Genomic DNA, 21,395 nt, shown 5'->3' with positions numbered 1-21,395 from the left:
GTGGTTCACATCAAGCCCAAGTAGATGGTCGAGTTTTCTTTCCAATACCTATAAATTTTATTTAATTATAATTTTATTTTTAATATTAAATTTCGGATATTACAATTTGATGATGGAGTCTGGTTGAAGCCATTTTGAATTTTAATAATTTTACATTATCTTAGAATTATATTTATATAAAATTAACATTTGCTTCTCTCTCTTTTTTTTATTTTTATGAGTCGAACAAATATTAATCTTTTTTCTGAAAGAATCCACCGAAAAGGGGAGGTATTCCAATACAATAAAGTTACATAGCGTCTATTTTTCGTTGGTAAAGGGGTATATTTCCATGAGTTTGTCTTGGTATCGTGTTCATACTGTCGTATTGAATGATTAGGTTGCTTGCTTTCTGTTCATATAATGCATACAGCTCTGGTTGCTGGTTGGGCCAGTTCAATGGATCTATAGGAATTAACCGTTTTTGATCCCTTCAATTCCTTTCTTGATCTAATGTGGAGACAAGGTATGTTCATTATACCCTTATTGGCAACTATCTGGGATTGGGTATATTGGGATTTAGAGATTTTTGTGATGAGCATACATGAAAACCTTCTTTGGACCTGCCCAAGATTTTTGGAACTTATTTATTTCTCACAGGAGTGGCTTGCTTTGGCTTTGGTACATTTCATGTAACAGGATTGTATGGTCTTGGAATATGGGTGTCAGACCCTTATAGACTAACTGGCAAGGTCCAAATTGTAAATCCGGCGTGGGGCATGGAAGGTTTTGATCCTTTTGTTCTGGGAGGAATAGCCTCTCATCATATTGGCATTTTAGCGGGCTTATTCCATCTTAGTGTTTGCCCGCCCCAATGTTTATACAAAGGATTATGTATGGGAAATATTAAAATCGTCCTTTCTTGTAGTATAGTTGTTGTCTTTTTTGCAGCTTTTGTTGTTGCCAGAACTATGTGATATAAGATTGAAGGTAGTTCACGTGATAGTGCTAAGTCATTGATTGTGTAAAAAGATAGGATAGAATATTCTTAGAGAAAAAGAATCTGATCTCTTAATATCTATGTAGAGAGATTATAAAGAGAGGATGCACGGTAAAAGCAATGTCATGGAAAGCTTCAATATTGTGCATCTAGATGTGGTAAGCTGTAGGCCCGACCCTGGGGGTCATCTCGAGGTGCGGTCGCCTAGGGCCCAAGGTTGAAAAGAGTTCAATTTTTTTTTAACTTTTAAAAGGAAAAAATTACCAACTTTTTAGGAGCCCCAAATTGTTTTTTTTTTTTTAGGTTTTAAGGGTTTAAAATTTTTTTTACCAACTTTTTAAGGACTTAAAATTTTTTCTTCAACTTTTAAAAAATATAAAATCCCATTTTATTATTTACCTAGGGCCGTAAGAATATCAAGAATAGGTGTGGTAAACTACTACACATGATTGTACTTCACCTTAAAAGTTGGTGTTGGAGTCTTGGGATATGACATGATTTGAAATGAGGCTCACTTGGATAAATCTCCTCATGATTTTGCAATAGTCACTTGGCTTAAGTTTTCCCTTTTGTTTGGGTGGTTATTTAGTGATATACTTTTGGGCGAGGGAAAATTTTCTTATGTAGATAAAATGCCAAAGTTAAGTTTTAGGTGATAAATTTAATTGAGGAGATAGTAAATATAAGAGTTTAAATTAGATAATACGTTTCAGTGTATTTGAATCTACGTCATCTTACATTGACAATAATAACTATTACCAATTAAATTAAGACTTAATCAGCCTTTTGATTTTGACAAACTAATTTTTAAATGGATGGGTTTTATGTTCATACTTTAGGGTTTTGGAAGTTGATACGTTATTAAGCTCTAATCTTTCTACTTGTTTAGCCTTTGAAAAGTTACATAGACCCTTTACATTAGAGATTCCCTATTTTCTCACCATGTCACCATGCCTTTTTTTCAATCTTTATATATACAGGGATAAAGTGAAAGACGAAAGAAAAGAGGGTCCATTTTCCACCTCATTGGTGATTCCACTCCCTTTTTCATGCCAACTCTGATGAAAAGTGAGATTTCAATCCCATAATTAATTAAGCTTGTATTTAAAGTCATTTTGGAAGTTGGAGCCAAATCATCAACAATTAAACATGATTATCACTTATCTCTCAATCCTTGGCTTAATCTTACCGTCATCTCTTGTAGATTACTTTTGCATATCATATTATTCCTATAGGATTTAATTTTGTAAAGAAATATATGTAGACCATATAGGATTTTATTCCTATAGGATTTCATTGCATCTATTATTCTATAATCTATAACTATTAATAATTTAAAAAGAGAAAAAAGAAAAACACTGTAGATGTTTTAGTTTTAGCCATTAACACATGGCCTTTTCTTTTTCCTACTAGGGTGAGAGAAGAAAGAATGCAACATATCAGATTGCGAACAAATATAGATTTTATCTCTAATCTTCTTTTTGGTTCAAATCTTCAACTTTTTTCATAATATATATATATAGATAATGACATTGCGATTCAAGTTGCCTAAGATGATGAAGAAGCTGAGCAAAATTATTAAGTTGGGGGTGTGGCCTTTTCCATGTATTATTACGATGGACATAAACGTGGCATCCCGCTGTCTACGTGTTGCGGAGAGGATGATGAAATTGAAGATGCATACCACCTATTTTGGGAATGTCGTCATGTGCAGGTTGCTTTCACCTCCCCTTTATTTTTGTGGATTAAAGTTTCTTGACTGCAATGATATTATTAATAATTTGGTGATGCTTTCAAAAACGAAGATGAGCTTATGGGCGGCATTGTTCGATGATGGATTGCCATGATGGGTATATTTAATTAATTACAAGCATAATTTGTAGTGTTCACAGCAGCTGCACTGTAATAGCCCAAATTTGACCGAACTTAAATAAAACCAAATGAAATAAATAAATGAATAAATGCTTATTTATTTAACAATCCATATAAATTTCTTACAAGAGCCCAAACACAAGCCCAAATACTTTAGACCCGTTACAGCAAACCTAAAATAGCTCAGACCCGTTACAACAAACTCAAAATAGCTCGGACAATTCAGAAAACCCAAAATAGCCTGGACAGTTATACACACCCAAAAGCAGATAGTTACACCTACCCGTAGCCCAAACCTAAACAAGACTCAAATAGTAAAGGCTCGAATTTTAATTACCAGCTAGGGTTTTTAACCCTAGCTCTTTCTCCTCGCGCCGTAAATAGAAGATTCCAGAAGCCATCTCAACGGACGCGTCTGCTCATCTCTCACGTCGTTCCAGTGACCCCCCATCAACGCTGTGACTCTGCCTCCGAAATCAGCGCGCGAATCTACACCAGCCCTCCTCACCACCAGATTTCTCGCAAGTACCTGCAAAAGAAAAGGAAACACAGCAAATACGGAAAAAAGAAAAAGGAAACTAAAATAAAAGGATTTCAGCAGATCACAGTCAAAGATACGGTGGATACAGTGGACAAGAAATGGAAAGAAATCGAAGATTTCTTTCCCAGTTTATGTAACAAAGTAGTGGCTATAAAAGCCCAAATAAAATGATGTAAAGAGTTACGTTCAAAAAAAGAATACACACAGAGAGAATCAATAAAAATTTAGAGATTCAGCAAAAGAAATTGTTCTCGCACACATATACAGAGCAAGCATCTCAATCGATTGAAAACACAAAGGTGAAATTTTTTAAATATATGTACATATATATACTGCAAATAATGAAAAGAGAAAGCAATACCTTTAATCGGCGTTGGAAGGCAAGGTTTTTAAACCTCCGACCACCGCATGCGGTGGAGAAGACGAGGGCGCATGAGCGTGTACAGACCCCTAGATGGAGGTTCGGTGACCCTCCGGATACCCCTCCCCAACTCTCTTTCAGAGAGTTTTTTTTTCTTTTTTTCTCAGAACCGATTCAAAATGATTTAAAACTAATAGTTTGGCTTATATAGCCACAACAGAACGACGCCGTTTTAGCTTAATCCAATAAGCTTAAAACGATGTCGTATTAAGGCTAGGATTCGCGCGTTGACCCGATTACCCGGGGAGGATCCGTGTGTTTTTGAGAATTGGATTAATTACCCAATCGGTCCTTTCACCATTTTTTGTGTTTATAATCACGTTTTTTTATTTATGATTTGGCCTTAACAGTTTGTATTTGTTTCAATTTAGTCCTAAATGGACTTTTAAGGCTTAGCTAGGGAAACGGTGCCGTTTTGGGGATTAGGGCAAATTGCCCAGTAAGTCCATTAATTCAAACGTGCTTTCCAGATGGCCCTCGAATTCTATTCTTTAAAAAAAAACCTATAAATTTTAATTCGTTTTAATTTCACCCTTTTATATACTTTTAAACTTATTTTAATTTATTATATAGATATTATTCATTATATTATTTATATTTTCAAAATTTGTAAATTATTATTATGCATTATATTTTAACTTATATATCTTATATATTTATTTATTTATATTATACATTATTTTAAAACTTACATTTTTATATTATATATTATAAATTATTTCATTTATTATTATTTTATATACTATTATATATTATCTATTTTAAAATCCACTATTAAATATTATATTTTTATGTATTATTAAATGTTTATATTATTTGATATACTATCATATTTTTTATATTTTATCCTAAAATTAATGTTTATCTATAATATATTATTATCACCCATTTCTAAATTGTATTTTAATTATATACACATATATCCAAATTACTCACTTTATTTTATTAAACCTTTTTATATTTTTATATTATAAATTGTCCATGTATTAAATGCTATTTTCATGATTTTATAAAGTATTGATTGCTTGATAACATATGTTACTATATTATTATTATTATTATTTTTATATATTATTGTATTTGTTCGTCTTGTTTTGTTTTTATACAATTATACATCATGCATCATTTTCTCGTTTATTAATATGTTTAAATATATGTTGAATTACATGTTTATATGTTTTATCTATTCTTCTTTAATATATGTTGTTTTTTTGTATGTATATTTTATTTATTTAAAATTTGCCATATTTTATATTTCTTATATATATATATCAATTAATGTATGACATTTATGTTATTGTTATTATGCTTCTATTTACCTATTACTATAATATGCTATCTTGTATGTTATGTTTTATTATGTCAATGTGCTCCTTCATGTATCATTTTTAAAAACGAGACTTCAAAGTTTTCAAAAATAAAAAGGCAATGCTTGGTGTTTGGAAGCTTTGAAAAAGTAGTGCCCTAACTTATTGGGTCGCAACTTTTCTCGTTGAGTTCGAATAGTCAAGTACCTTCTAAATCTTTTAAGGTTTTCAAAATACGAGCAACTGTCTTGGAATTTCAAAGCATTGTGTCCTAACTTATTGGATGTGGCGTTTTGTCGTTTCGAGATAGGGATTTCAAAAAAGGGGGGCTAACTTAGTGTCAATATGTTAATACAAGTGAATCTCAATTTTCAAAATCAAAATATTCTAAAAAGGATTGCATCTTAAAATTTTTGAATTTCCGACATTAAAGACACTTGATAATCAATTAGGTACCAATTTTTGGGCGTTCACGAGGTGCTAACCCTTTCTCGTCGTAATTAGGCTCCCGAACCTGTTTTCGATTTTGTAGACCAAAACTAATGATTTTAAAACAAAATGTTTTAAAGGTGATCCAATCGCACCTAAAAGATTGGTGGCGACTAGAGGTGATCATGGGTCGGGCGGGCGGGTTCGGCCGGCCCAAGTAAAATTTTAGGCCCGGCTACTAGGCTAGGCCCACCTACCAAATATGGGCCTAAAATTTTACCCAAGCCCGGCCCGAAATAAAATTACTAAGCCCGAGCCCGGCCCGGCCCGACCCATATTAATTTTTTTTTCTTATTTTATTAAATAAAAAAATTTAAAAATATAATAAATCAAATATATTTAAAAACATAAAAATAAATATTAAAACAAATAAAAATAATACTAAAACAATTCTTAAAACAATACACAAATTAACAATATAATAAAAAATAGTTATATTAAAAATTTAAAATAATTAAAAATAAAAACAAAAAATATATTAATATATAATTGGTAGGTAGGCAGGCTGGCCAAAAACTCTTACTCGAGGCCGGCCCGTTTTTTAAGCAGACCTCGTTTTTTGCCCAAACCCATTTTTCGGCCTATATTTTACCCAAACCCTCCCATTTTTAGGCGGGCCTTGGTGCCGGCCGGCCGCCAACCCATGATCACTCTAGTGGCGACTCATGTTTTCGTTTTTAAAGTCGATTCCCATTTTCCAAAACTCGATTTAAAAATGGTTTCAACATGCCCAAAATGAAATTTGGGGGTCATAACAGTTAGTTAGGCTTAAGTAGCATAAGCCACGGTTGGGGTATCCTTAGAGTTAAATGTCGATTTAAGTCTTCCACATAGTGGCCATACAATGCCCTATGGAGCAACAACCGGCGTAGGCAACGCCTTGACCCTCCTCTAAAATCACAAATTATTATTTTAGTCTCTTTTGAAATGATTTGTTTAATAGTAAAAACACACTTTCATTTTCCCCTTAAAAATGAAAAATAAATTTCAATTTAATCCTTTCAAAATTTTAAAATAAAACTTCATCAAATACACTACTAAAAAACCTCAAAAATAAGAGTGAAAGTTAAGCTCTATTTATTTAAGGAAAAATGTTTCCTAAAAAATTAATATCTAAAATGTACATAAAGTGGTTTTGGGGAGTAAAATTACTATTTAACCCTTTAAATAAATTGAAATTCAAAATGAAAATCTTTGTCTATCGTCCAAATATGTAATTACTGTACATAGTTTAACATGTAAAAAGTTAAAAAAAAAATTCTCTTACTTAAATATTTTGCATTTGATGAAAAATCATTTTTCATCCAAAAAGTGATTATTTTGCATTTGTCAGTGTAAAGTTATTAAAAAATATGAAACTGGTAATTTAGTGTTAAAGGAAGTGTCCACTTTCTGCCCACCAAATTTGAGTGGTGGCAGTTTTTATATTTAGGTGTTGACAATTTATTGAACTTTATATGTGAGCTATGTTGATTTTTTGGTGAACATCTAGCCTGTTATGGAAGATCATGTTACTATGGAGTATGAATATTGAGAATTGATTTGGATCAAAATTCCTCAAAGCAATCATATGGATGATGGACTTCAGACTACAAAATCGAACTTAGCCTAGACCACATGGCCTACTACACGAGCGTGTGGATTGCCCCTATGAACCACACGACCATGTGCCACTGAAACACTAGGATTTTCGCTTCTTACACGGCCTGGACCCTTCCACACGGTCATGTCTCTCTTGTAGCTTAATTTTTAAATTTTTTCACACGGCCATATGCCCTTATTTCTTAAATTTTACAATTTTACCTAGAATTTTATGTTTTGTGCATATTAGTCCTTGAATGGTTTCCGAATTGTTTTTAGTATTTAATTTATGTAATTAAGTACCTGATAGTATGAATAATGCTTTAATCATTTATTTAAATGACTGTATTAATATTAAATATATATCCAATTGCATGAATTACGAGTAATCATATTTATTTTATATTTACGATTTTTCGTATAACATGCCTTAAGTCATTGCTAAATGGAACCTTTGAAGAATATATGATTTTTCCATTGAATTAATTGATTGAAAGCATATATATTGCTGTATTATTCGATTTTTTTTGTCATAATATTTGTTTCGTTATGATCTGTTTTAAGCATGCCTTATTTTGTTGCATGGGTTGGGGCAAATTGTAAAGGGAAGTTCTTGCAAACTATAAATCTGCAAATCTGGAGGTTAATCCACATATTATCTGGCAGCTTTTATCTGCAAAAATGTTGTGTATTCACAATCATCTAGCAGCGTATTAACCTACAACATGGGTGATTCGTCCACCCATTATCTAGCAGCTTTTATCTGCAATTATATTGTGTTTTCACAACTATCTGACAACATATTAACTTGCAACATTTGGTGGTTCATCCACAACCCGGTGTGTGGAATGGACAAGTTTTGGGGAACTTGTATGGTGTGTAGCAGTGGGGTAGGATCTTATCTGTTAAACCGAATCTGTTTGCATCCATAAAGCGTGTGCTTAAAATTTAAAAATTTCTGATATGATATGGTATATGTGTTTTTGCTTATACATTGTGAAAATTGTTTTGTTATTTTGATATACCGAATTTGCTAAATGTGATTTAAGCTATGTAATTTGAATTAATATGCTAATCGGTTGCTTTGGTTGTCTTGTGATGGAACTCACACTGAGTTTTCATAGCTCACCCCCTTATTTTCCTTCTTTTCAGATAACCCACAAGGTTAAGACCCGAACTCGACATTTGGAGGGCTCGACTTGAAATATTGGTTTCTATATAAAAGTATTTTAGATTGATTATTTTATAATTTCGGTTATTTGAAACTATATTAATATAATTGTGGCATGTGACTTAGCTTATGGTTTTTACTTAGGCATGCATGACATTTAAATAATTTAGGCTATTAGATTATGAATCCTATCTAATTATGGATGAAACATGATTTTTATTAAAATTACGTTAATATCACTTTTCCGCTGCTAAATTGTGAATGTATTTTGTTAAGAAAGTAATTCAGATTTTCAACTAAGTTTTCAATAGTAAACATCGTTATAATGAAGGTTTTAAACTTTATTATTTTTCTTAAAACTCCCGAGTTTTCTTGAAAAGAGACTAAAACTTCCTTCTAAAATAAAAAAAAATGTTTGAAATTAACTATTTTTCTAAAACTCCGATAATTCTGTCAGGCCATTTTGAGTGGCTATTGTAATCTTATTCTGTTAGGCCATTTTGAGTGGCTATTATAATCTTTCGAATTCAAATCTAACATATAGGCCGGATTAGGGAGATTACATTCCTAATTAATCTTCCAATCATACTTACAATTTCACGCAAAAAAAGGTTGGGAGTCAAACCCTTGCAGTAACACTAAGAAGATACGGTTGTGCAGTCATGAATGACGTTGACTACGCCTGAATTGTTAGGTATTGTCCAAACTCCACCGTGAACCATTTGACAAAGCCTTTGTATAATCCTCGATAGCATATTAAACTTCAAAAAGTAATAAATCATTTTCTAAACCCAAAAGTTGAATCGTTTGTGATGGCTTCCAAATAGCATAAATCTTATTAACAAGAGCACCGTAACCAATCTTTCTCCCAACAGTTTAATTTATGTCATTTTCACCATATTTTGCTCCATAAGTGAAGGAACTCTCTTCGAGAATTTAATGGTAGGTGCACCATCAATCTCTCTTTTAACTACATCTTCTTCTAGTAATTCAATAGCTTCATCCTCAATAGGGATATTTGACTCTACATTCATATTCATGGCAGTCATAAGTGTATATTGCAAAAGAAATTTTCTTCGTCAATGCCATTGGTTCCTCCACGACCATCCATTATCACCTAGTGGTTCATTCTCTCTTGTCCTAACATTTTTTTGTGGCATTCCCCATAGGCGAACCCAAAATAATTTTTTAGGGGGCAGAATGAAATTTTAATTTTTTTATAGTCTATATCTTTATAATTTTTAAATAATTAAATCGAATTTTATAATTTTGGGGAAGTTAAATTTTACCTTTACTATTTAAAATTTTTTAAAAAATTTAAAGACTTAAATAATAATTTTACATTTTAGAAGGGGTCGAGGCCCATGCCAGCCCCACTCTAGATTCGCCACTGGCCCTCCCTACGACGGATGTAGAGGCCAGCACTTTTCCTAAATCACCATCGTCATAAAAGGGAGAGCATTTTTAAGGGTCGTCACACTCTTTTTCTATAATAACTTTATTTATTAGCTTTTTAAATACAATTCAAGTGACACATGTCATTGTACCAATTAATAATAATTTTTCCGGTATATTAGCCTAATTAGTACCCAATCCCAAGTTAATTGATGAATCAAATTATTTTTTAAATTATATTTTATTTTTTAATATTTTATTTTTAAACAAACTAAAAAATATTTTATCAATTATTGTTATTTCATTTTAAAAGAAAATAAGAGATTTGTCCTGTACATTCATTCACTCAAGAATAAATTAGAGATCAATTCAAAAATCTCAATCACTTGATTGAATATTTATACCTATTTGCTCAAACTAAAAAATATTTTTTTGGTGTATTATAACAATAGGGTAAAGCCCGAACAACAAACGCGACTAGTGCGACTCAAACCCTGGTTACACTTAAGGTGGTGAACACACTTGACCAGACACTAGCCCACATGTAAGTTGGATCCCAATTTAAAATAAAAATAGTTTTTAATTTTATTTATATTCAAAATATTCAAAATATATTATATTGTAAATAATTTATATATAAAGTCATTTTAGGAAATTTTTAGTTCGCGATGACGACAAGTGGTATGGTTCATAAGTTACACATTAGCATTTTGGCTAGATTAATGGTGTGGGTCCTGTTTGTTTAAATTACATATATTCTTTAAAATTAAATAACAAAAATAAAATTATTGTTTAAAACATTTTCATAATTTGTTACAAACATAAGTAGGGGCGGAACTAGAAAAATTTTTAGGGATCGACATAAAATTTTAATTTTAATAGTTTATATCTTTATAATTTTTAAAAGATTAAATTAAATTTTTATAATTTTAGGAGGGGCCAAAGTGTAACTTAACCTTTATTAATTTAAAATTTAAATTTTTTTTAAAAGGTCAAAACAATAATTTTCCATTTCAGGGGGCTGGCCCTACTAGCCCCCTAAATTAGCCTATGAACATAAGAAATCTTTTAATAATAATGTTTAAAAATTAAACTCTTTGTGAATCAAAATAAAAATAAAAATTAAAAAAATGTTTTAAAAATTAAAGGAATTTAAAAAATAAAAATTACAAAAATTTTAGAACATAATAAAAGATAAATATATTTCCTACTAACCATAGGGTGAGTAGCTGAAAAAATTATTTAAAAATCTTAATATCTTAGATTATTGATTTTTTTTCATACATTTAATTTAAAGTTTATTAATTTTGTTTTCTTCTCATACACATAAATATTATATTATCATGCACACATGATATGAGTGAAAAAATTATGTAAATTAAAAATATTATCACATGTATACGTGTCACGGGATTAAAACTTTAGTTTGGCAAACTGACGATCTTAGACGATTTCTTGAATTCAAATCAGCCTAAGTTAGCATTACTCTCGAAAGATGCGACTTCTCTCAAAAATACTCTAAGACATCGAAAACAAAGCGGAAGCAAACCCAAAAAGAATAAAGAACTTGTATCGAATAGAAAAGCCAAAAGAGAATAATAATACACAAAGTGTTTAAGTAAATGCTTTCAAAAGTATTCTATTAGTTTAAAGGATTGCAACTGAGTGATTACAAATAAAAGGAAGAATTTTATTTATAGTTAGAACTCCCTTAGATCCAACAGTACAGATTGAATTACATCAATAGTTGATATTATTGCCTATCTATAAGATGAAAGTCCTAAAGGATTTAAACTCTATGCAATCTTATCCTTTAAGATTTACAATAATTACCTTAATAACTCTAGTTTTACTAGAGTGTTTCATTGGGTCACCAATGCTTCAAATAGATGGACTTCTTCACATGTTTCATGGTTCGGGCCAGTTCAAGTAGGTCAAATGAGCTACATTTAATTAGTTTACCTCCATCAGACGTTCTGTGTGCATTCGCCACCGGCTTTGATTCGCGGCTCGTGACATATGCGTGTGGAAACCACAAATTTAGAATACAAACCTGTGTTTGAGAATAACATACAATAAATAATGAGACTTATGATTTGAAACTAATTAATCATAATAACACATGAAAAATGTATGATATTAAAATAAAAAATTAAATTAAATTATGCGTAAAATGACATTTAAACACATAAATACATCAGATAAACAATATTAAATTCACTACAATTATTTATCATCATTTTTCATCACTTGTGAGTTAGTGTCGAGTTGACTTGTGACACTAACTCAATTAATGATATCATTAATATATTATTAATATATATAAATGGTGAAGATAATAAATTGTACATATTAAAAATATGTATAAAAATAATAAAATAAGACAAATTTAAAATTTTACTAATTCAAATGACGTGGGTTCAAATCTCACTATATCATTTTTTTATTAAAATGAAAAGGCTAAAGTACCTTAAAATAATATGATTTATTTTAATTATAGAATAATATTTTAGTAATTTTCTAATCGAGTTGGTATCTAGTCAACCCGTGCCACCAACTCAATCAAGAGTTATATAGATAATATATTTATATAAAAATTAGGTAAAGCTTTGGTTGAAATAATAATGTTAAAAACTTAAAAATCCTAATGTCTTGAATTCAAATATGATCATATAAAACTCAATCGGAGACGAGAGTTTTATAGATAATATATTTATATAAAAATTAGTTAAAGCTTTGGTTGAAATAATAATGTTAAAAGCTTAAAATTTCTAATGTCTTAAATTTTAATATGATTATATAACTTTTATATTAATTTTATGAAAAATATTCTTATAATTATAGGTCGGTTTGGACAAAACAAAGTAATTAAAAAAAGTGTAAGGGTATTAATTACACTTTTTTGTAATTACAGAATTGTAATTCCTAGGCGTGTTTGGTGACAGTGTAATTACATTGTAATTTCTTATATCATGTTTGATAGTACAAATTATAATTACACAGTTACATAATTTATATTTTTAAAAATATTAATTATTATAAAAATTATTAGTACGGTAAAATAATTTCTAAACAAGTTACAAAAATTAAAATCAAATCATCATATGTATTATTTTAATTTAAAAATAGTTAATAATACAATTACTAATAAAAATAGTAAGAAAATAAACATAATATGCCCTTTGATCTAATTGTTCTAGTGCATATTTGTTGACTTATTCCCTCTTTAATTTTTGACATATGCTTCTTATGACCGTCTATGAGCCATTAACTGAGTTCATCATTATCTGAATTTGAATCTGTACTATTAAGATCATTAAGATCTCCTTCTTCCATATACTCTACGAAGTATGAATCATCTCAATTTCACATATAATTGAAGTTATGAAGTATGCAGCATGCTAGTATGACCCGACCTTATTTTTTTAATGATATATTAAGGTGATGTTATTAATATGAGAAATATTTTTTAGAACAACAAATGTTTTCTCAACTACATTTCGAAGCTTTGAATGTTTCAAATTAAATAGTTCACAAGTTATCGATGATGCTTGTGTCTGACATTGTTCTCTCAAATGCTATCATACCCCATTATATGTTGCAAGAAAACTTCTTTCTATTTTCATAATTAGCATCGACCTAATGGTATTTGAATTCATAGTCCAAACATGCTATGTCTTTAATTATAAAAACTTATATAAACTTAATTTGGAGAAAGACTCATGATAGGTTATCTCCCGTAAATTAAGTAAAAATAATATAAAATTTATAATATATAACTTTATAAAAAAAGATAAATTGTCCAAAACTTTTATAACACTTCTTATATATAATATAATTTTTTTTAAAAAATATGAATAAGTATATTATTTTTATAATATATAGCATTGGCATATAAATAAGTTATGTCCATACTTGGTTATATTTTTTATAAATAAATAATTATAATACTTTTATAACATGTAAGTTATTTTCATAATAAATATTTTGACTATGACTTTAAAAATATTTTAGGATTTAAATATTTTTATTATAACTTTATAAAATAAACAATTTATTTTTATAATATATATTTTTGGGATTTATAATATAATAATTTTTGCCATAATCATCCCGAATACTCATACATGTTCATGCTTATAATATAATTTTCATAAGTTATATCAAAATAATTTTTAAAATTAGATTTAGGTGTAAATACTTGCATAATTACTTTAATTCTTACATTTCCTAAGAATTAGAAAATGTAATTGGGTGCTCCAATTACACCCAATTCAACGAGACCCATTAATTATAATGGTTAGCTAAACATGGTACTTTTTTTTAATTACAAGTAGTTACACTCAAATTCAATGATTAAGTGGCTTTTCAAACACTAATAAAAAATATTAAAAACATCAATTCTAAGAAGTTTAAATGATACTTTGTTTTTAACAATAATAGACATATGTATAGTTAGACCTGTTCATGGGTTGGGTTATCTTTCCAAACTCGAAGGTTTGCCCCAAATGTGAGAGGGTTTGAACAAAAATATTAGACTTATTTAAAATATGGGATAGGCTTGGGTTTGAACTTTCAAGGCTAGGGCTTGGCTTGACCTGTTTTTAAGTTAGTAATATTTTATATTATGTTATCTTTACATATTATGTAATTTTATAACACATAAAAATTAAAATTATTAGATACTACTATAATATAAATATAAAAAAAGTTAAGATGACTATATATAAAAATCTAATAAATAATTTAATATATTATTAAATATTAAATTAAAATAATATAAATATATATCTTTAAAATTTTAAAACAATATGAACGAGCCTTAAACAGGTTCGAATTAGTTATTTATAAATGTGAATGGATTTAGATAAAATTTTATACTCATGTTAGATTTAAACAAACATAAAAAAATATTAATACTAAACCCGACTTGAACTAACTTATGAACAGAGTAAAAGGAAATTCCTACAGTATACTCTATAAAACAACAACGAAAAAATGATGTTTCAGTTGAGTATATAAATTATTTATATAAAAAAAACATTATCACATGAAAGATTCTAATAATGTTTTACAATGTGGCAATCCTCTCATCAATTGAGGGAATATAGACACATGTCCTGATGTTGTCACAAAATTTGACGGAAAGTCGGTAAGCACTAACATGCTTTTCGCCTCCCAATCTCATTTGTCCCTCCTCATTATTCCCACCTCCAACGCCTTTCTTTTCGACGGAGTCGAAATTACGTGTTTTTATATTAGTAATAATATTAATATTAATTAAATTAAAATTAAACTAATTTTTTTAATTTAAATATTATAGATAAGCAAGATAATATTAAAAGAAAGTACCTTTATTTAAATGTTCCATTTAGTTTAATTCTAAATTTAATTTAAGTTTAGTTAGTTATTGAAAATTATTTTAAAAAATAGTTTCATAAATGATCAAATTATGTGTCTAACTAGATGTACTCATGGCTTGACCCAACTAAAAATTCAGACTTGTTTTTTAAGCTTGGTCTGACTCAAAAAATAGATTTAAAATTTTATTTAAACTTAGTCCAAATAAAAATATTAAAATTTAGGGTCAGCCCGGCTAGATAGTATTTTTTAATATTTTAATATATATAATATATTAAAAATACTAAAATTATTAAAATAAATATTTTTCAACAAATTAAAAATAAATTTTAAAAAATATGCATACTTAAATAATACTAAGATAGATGCAACTTAATAAGTAAATGTCTCTAAAATAATAACAAAATTAACAATAAAATAAGTATTATACAATATATAAACAATAACAATAAAATAGTAGTAAGATAATAATGAAATGGTAATAAAATAAAGAGAAAACAACAAGAAAATAACATTAAAATAACAAAAATAGCAATTTTTTTGTCTAAACTTATTTTGCAGACTTATATTTTTGTCTAAACTCTCTCACTTTTCGAACAGGCCGAACAGCCTGGTCCATTATATTGTATGTCTAAGTTAATAAAAATATTGTTATAAATATATTTTTAACTGGATTATATTTGGTGATTGTATAGATGTATTAACAGTTGAGGGTATTTGAGTCATTATATTACTGATATTATAAGAAAAAAAAATTCAGGTAATAGTTAATCAGCATAGTAATAAATAATGGGGGGCCTTCTGGGAGATTCTTAAACTTTACTCTTTGCAGTTGCAGTGCACACACATTTGTTGTTAGTGAGAGAAGTTTCACGGTTTCCCTGTGTTTAGGATCAGAACAAGCCAAGCCTCCAACCCCAAATGAGCAAATGAAATATCATTGCAGGAGGAGACCACAAGAGAGAAAAATGTCAGTCCCAACCATTGTGTCACCACCATTGCTTGTTAGTGTAGCTGTGATGACGGTGATGTTTTCAGGGCTGGTTTCAGTGGCTGAATCTGCAATAGGGGTGAACTGGGGTACAATTTCATTCCACAAGCTGAAGCCATCCACGGTGGTGGATCTGTTGAAGGACAACAAGATTCAAAAAGTGAAGCTTTTTGAAGCTGACCCATTGGTGCTAAGAGCTTTGATGGGGAGTGGGATTCAGGTCATGGTTGGGATACCCAATGAGATGTTGGCTGCTCTCAGCTCTTCCCCTGCTGCTGCTGATTTGTGGGTTCGCCAAAATGTATCTGCTTATGTTGGCAAAGGTGGTGCTGATATCAGGTAATTAAACAAGTTCACTCCCCCCCCCCCCTTTTATTTGGCCTTTGATTTTGTTTTTGCTTTGGTAGATTCACCTTCACATGAACTACATTCAAAGAATATATGAATAAGGATCTCTTAGGTGAATCCATATATGTTATGATTTCTTTCTTTTCCAAACTTTTCTGACCACTACACTGTTAGGCTTACAAAAAATTGTAGAATGATTTTAGTACCCCATTGACAAGATCACTCTAAGTTAGAAGTGATATGCCTTACTATGTTTAAAGTCTTTAAGGGATCTACCAAAAAAAATGGGGGGAGAGGGGGGTTTTTTGTGGGAATAATCTGATATGTAAGTAGCATATGTCATCATTTAGAGTGTGCTTGGTTATAGTGATGGAAACTGATCGTTTAAATTCAGGTCATATATGCTTAAAAGGTTCCTGGTATTAGTTTGTTGATCTTAGCAGCAGTTAATTATATTAGCACTCTCTAGTAGCTGCCTCTTTCGGATTTGTTTTTGACCAATCAGCTTCCCCAGTATGGATTTCTTATAGGCTTATGCAGCGGCACACTACCGTACAACCTCAACGGTTTTAGTATTCCCCATAGAAAGCTGCTTGAACAACAGTTCATACTTCTAACCTACGCAACATCATTGATTTGATGGTATAAAAAAATTTATCTCCTTGACAGGTTATATCATTAATGCCATTCTGATATTTGGATTACAATGTCTTTTTTGTTACCGTGTTCACTGTCTAAGTGGTTGTCGATTTAGTCTCAAAACAACGTGTCTAGGGAAAACTGGTTTCCATAGATTAAGGTTTTCCTCTGCTTAAGTAGTGCTGATGGTCAAGAAGTTTAAATCCATTATCTGCATAGGCATTTGTATGGGAAAGTTGGGTGAGCTGGTCTTTGGACGAGTTGAATGAACACCTATTACCCAACACGTAGTAATTCCTGAACTATATCTTTTTCACCAAGGGACTGTAAAAAAGAGAAACAGGCAGGATTTTGATGCATCTATTGCTATGAAATTAACCTAATTTTTATGAAAGCATGGTAAGAAATTGAAGTCGTTCGTTTCTGTAAATATCTTATGCGCTAGTGCAAGTCACATTTCCTGAAGTTAATTAATTCTGGCTGTACTGACAGGTTTATTGCTGTCGGAAATGAACCTTTCCTTACAAGTTACAACGGTCAATTTCAGTCCTATGTAATCCCTGCTATGGCGAATTTGCAGCAGTCTCTGGTCAGAGCAAATCTTGCTGGATACATAAAGTTGGTAGTTCCTTGTAATGCTGATGCCTACGAAGGCAATGTTCCTTCTCAAGGGGCATTTCGATCGGAACTGACTCAAATTATGACTCAACTTGTTTCTTTCCTAAACTCAAATGGTTCTCCATTTGTTGTTAATATATACCCATTTCTAAGCCTCTATGGGAACTCGGAATTTCCACAAGACTATGCATTCTTTGAGGGTACTACACATCCTGTTATAGATGGTGCAAACACTTACACCAATGCATTTGATGGAAATTATGACACATTAATTGCGGCCCTCAGTAAAATGGGATACGGGCAGATGCCCATAGTTATTGGGGAAGTGGGCTGGCCTACAGATGGTGCGGTCGGTGCTAATCTCACTGCTGCTGAGGTTTTCAACCAAGGCCTCATTAAGCATGTGTTAAGCAACAAAGGAACCCCTCTAAGGCCGGCTGTTCCACCCATGGATGTTTATCTTTTCAGTTTACTTGATGAAGGGGCAAAGAGCACCCTTCCAGGGAACTTTGAAAGGCACTGGGGAATTTTCTCCTTTGATGGCCAGGCTAAATACGCACTAGACCTTGGTTTGGGAAACAAGAAACTAAAAAACGCCAAGAATGTTCAGTATCTCCCGGCTAGATGGTGTATTGCCAACCCGAATAGGGATCTCTCTGAAGTGGCAAATCACATGAAGCTTGCTTGTAATGTCGCAGATTGCACCACGCTCAACTACGGGGGATCATGTAATGCAATTGGAGCAAAAGGAAATGTGTCATATGCATTCAACAGTTACTATCAGCTGCAAATGCAGAATGAAAAAAGTTGTAATTTTGATGGACTTGGTATGGTCACTTTTCTGGACCCTTCTGTTGGTGATTGCAGGTTTCTTGTTGGTGTGACTGATACTAGTGCAAGTTTTAGACCATATCAAAGGTGGGTTGTCGGCTGTATTTTGATGTTATGGCAAGTCTGGGCCTTTAGGGTGTGAGAGAAAAGCAGTTTCTAGGTGGGTTTTTCACGGTGCCCTCGTATGAAGCTGATAGTATCGACATAGAGTTATATATATATATATATATATTCAATATATATATATATATTCAAATGATTGCAGATTTATGTAGTATACTATTTTTATGTATAAAAAAAATCGACTCATGGGTTTAATTTAGATAATATAATATTTATGTAGGATAGGAGTAGTATGTGGATGCCATGACTATCCATATTTCATAACTCATTGTCTAAACGCCCAACCAAATAAATCCTTTTTTGGCTTGTCCCATGGATTGTATCTTAATTAGTGAAAACCTAAGGTGTAAATTCTTGTTCTTGGAGAATCACATTGTTAACCTAACATTAAATTAATTATTATCATAACACTCACACTCAATAATCAACATTTACTATATATACAGGTTGAGGAATTGCCAAGTTATAATATTAAAAGAAAGAAAGGATGATGATTGTGTTTGTATTCCTATCATTTAAGTGTCAGATGAGGGTTTTAACCATTCTTACAACTAAATTAAAATTACATTAAATAACAATCAAATAATAAAATTTAAAAATATGAAAAATTAATTAAGTTTTTTTTCAAAATACCTAATTACCTTTATTGAGCCCTTGCTAATTTTAATAATATTTAAATTATCTTCTTTTGTAAGGGGATAGAATGTAGTATCATATTAACTAAAGAATTTCTATCAAGTTTTTTACCACTTTACTTGTGGTCCAGTCAACACCTTTAATAACTTTGCAACATGTTTGGATTGATAAAAGCAGAGGAAAGCAAAGTAGGAGAAATGATTTCTCTTCCTTTTCTTTGGGTAACAACTTTTTATTAAGTGAGGGAAGGGAGTAAACTTGAGTTATACGTGGATTTTAAAAAATATTTAGGGTTTTAGATTTTTTTAAATATTTAGAGAAATAAATTGATTTTAGAAAAAGAGATAAGGATGTGTTTTTATCTAAACTCAGCTGAAAACGTATCTTATTAGATGTGCTTTTTTGTTTCTCTCCAAAATCAACTTATTTCCCTAAATATCAGAAAAATCAACCTAAAATCTTAATTATTTTTTAAAAATGACATATAGCTCAAATTTACCCAAGGGAAAAATGGAGGGAGTTGATAATCTCTCACTTATTTTTTCCCCTTACTTTTTAGTACCCAATTTGAGGGAAAATGAGAGGAAAAGAAATGTCAAAATTTTGTAATATTTAAAAGATTATTTTTTGTTCAAATATTTTAAATTTTTATTTTTTATATCTTTCATGTCTGTTTTATAGTCTATATTTGGGGTTCATAACTGTCCCTTCCAATAATGTTGGTTTCCAAGATTTGAATCTGTGTTTTTCTTTTAGAAATATAATATGTATTATAATTGTACCTAACTAAACTTGTCCACGGGCCAGATAAGCTACCCAAACTGTCAGGCTAGACTTGAATAATGATTTTTTGCACCTCAAGTTGAGCTGACCCGAATTCAATTTAAATAATAAAAATATTTTTAAAGTTTTAATTTAATTATAAAAATTTATAAAATATCAACTAAAAATATATTTTAATATTTTTGAATACTAAAAAAGCTTTAAATAACTTAGGCTTGAATTTTTTTTTAAATTAAGTCTCGACGTGACCTATAAATACCTCTACACCCAACACTTATCGATAAAATTTATAATTAAAAAATTATAGGAGTCTATTTTGTTATAACCCTTTATTTTCATTCGGCCATTCTTTTATATATTTTTGGAATATTAGATGTTTTTTTAAATTGTGTTAAAAAAAGTAAATTACATCGTAAAAGTTTTCAATTTAAACATTAAAATAAAAATTGGTCTTAAAATGGAAATGAAATTTTCTCTTAAATAATAAGCAAAATATAAATTTGAGAGCACTATTATTGTATTTTGCTTCAAATTCTGCTATTGAACCACAATCAGTTGGCAACCTTCAAATTGAATCCCTTCTTTCATCTTTCTAATAAAGTCTTCACATTACTCATTGACTCAACTTCTTCATCTTCATCTTCATCTTCATCCTCCTCCACTGAAACACCCTCATTTGATCTTATCTTCTTCACCTTCATCTTCTAGTTCTACAACCAAGGCCACCTGTTCTTCTCTTTGATAATATTCTGCAACAACTGTCTCTTTTGAAATGGATCCTTTTGGCTCTGCCTCTGGTTCTGTTTGACTACCTCCCTTGCTCATCTTCACAGCCTTTTCAGCTTTAATATCAGTCTCTACACTACAACTACCGATCAAACCAGAGCCGGTGGCAATTAAAAAAAGCGGCCCGTTGCAAAGCAGAAACATGTAATTCTTGCCTACATAAACTAAAGAGTTGTAAACCGTATGCCAAAGCTTGGAAGTTGCATATAAAGGCGTGGGATAATATAACAGAACGAAGTGAAAATGGGAGCAAAATCTTGGTGGCTAGCTTCAGCAAAGGAGAGGTGGTGATGAATTCTCTGTTTTTTGATTGTAATCTCCGTACTTTTTATCTTCTTTGTTGGGCTATGGAAAAGGGATTGGGAAAAAGATTCGAAGAGCTTTAACAGTTGAAGAAGAGAAACAGAGAGGAAGCTTTTGGAGGTAGATTCATGACATTAGCTAAAGGGACAGATAGATGAAAATGTAGAATGGGAAATTATCAACCCCAAATTCTTTCTAAATTTTTAGTGAATTTTTCTGG

The 21,395-nt window shown here is 30.5% G+C and overlaps 1 protein-coding gene and 1 pseudogene across 1 annotated transcript; both read left to right on the top strand.

The window, feature by feature from the left end:
* Positions 1-331: 331 nt before the first annotated feature.
* Positions 332-956, top strand: LOC128291710 (photosystem II CP47 reaction center protein-like; annotated as a pseudogene).
* A 14,925-nt stretch (positions 957-15,881) lies between these two features.
* Positions 15,882-19,035, top strand: LOC108457813 (glucan endo-1,3-beta-glucosidase 5). Its single transcript, XM_017756963.2, has 2 exons — positions 15,882-16,447; positions 17,588-19,035. The coding sequence occupies exons 1-2, from the start codon at positions 16,047-16,049 to the stop codon at positions 18,684-18,686; spliced, it is 1,500 nt and encodes a 499-aa protein (XP_017612452.1). The 5' UTR covers positions 15,882-16,046; the 3' UTR covers positions 18,687-19,035.
* The last annotated feature ends 2,360 nt before the right edge of the window (positions 19,036-21,395 follow it).

The sequence above is a fragment of the Gossypium arboreum genome, chromosome 4 (genome assembly GCF_025698485.1).
Source record: "Gossypium arboreum isolate Shixiya-1 chromosome 4, ASM2569848v2, whole genome shotgun sequence".
Taxonomy (NCBI): Eukaryota; Viridiplantae; Streptophyta; class Magnoliopsida; order Malvales; family Malvaceae; genus Gossypium; species Gossypium arboreum.
Note: the sequence above shows the minus strand (reverse complement) of the source record. Positions and strands in the feature narration are given on the sequence as shown.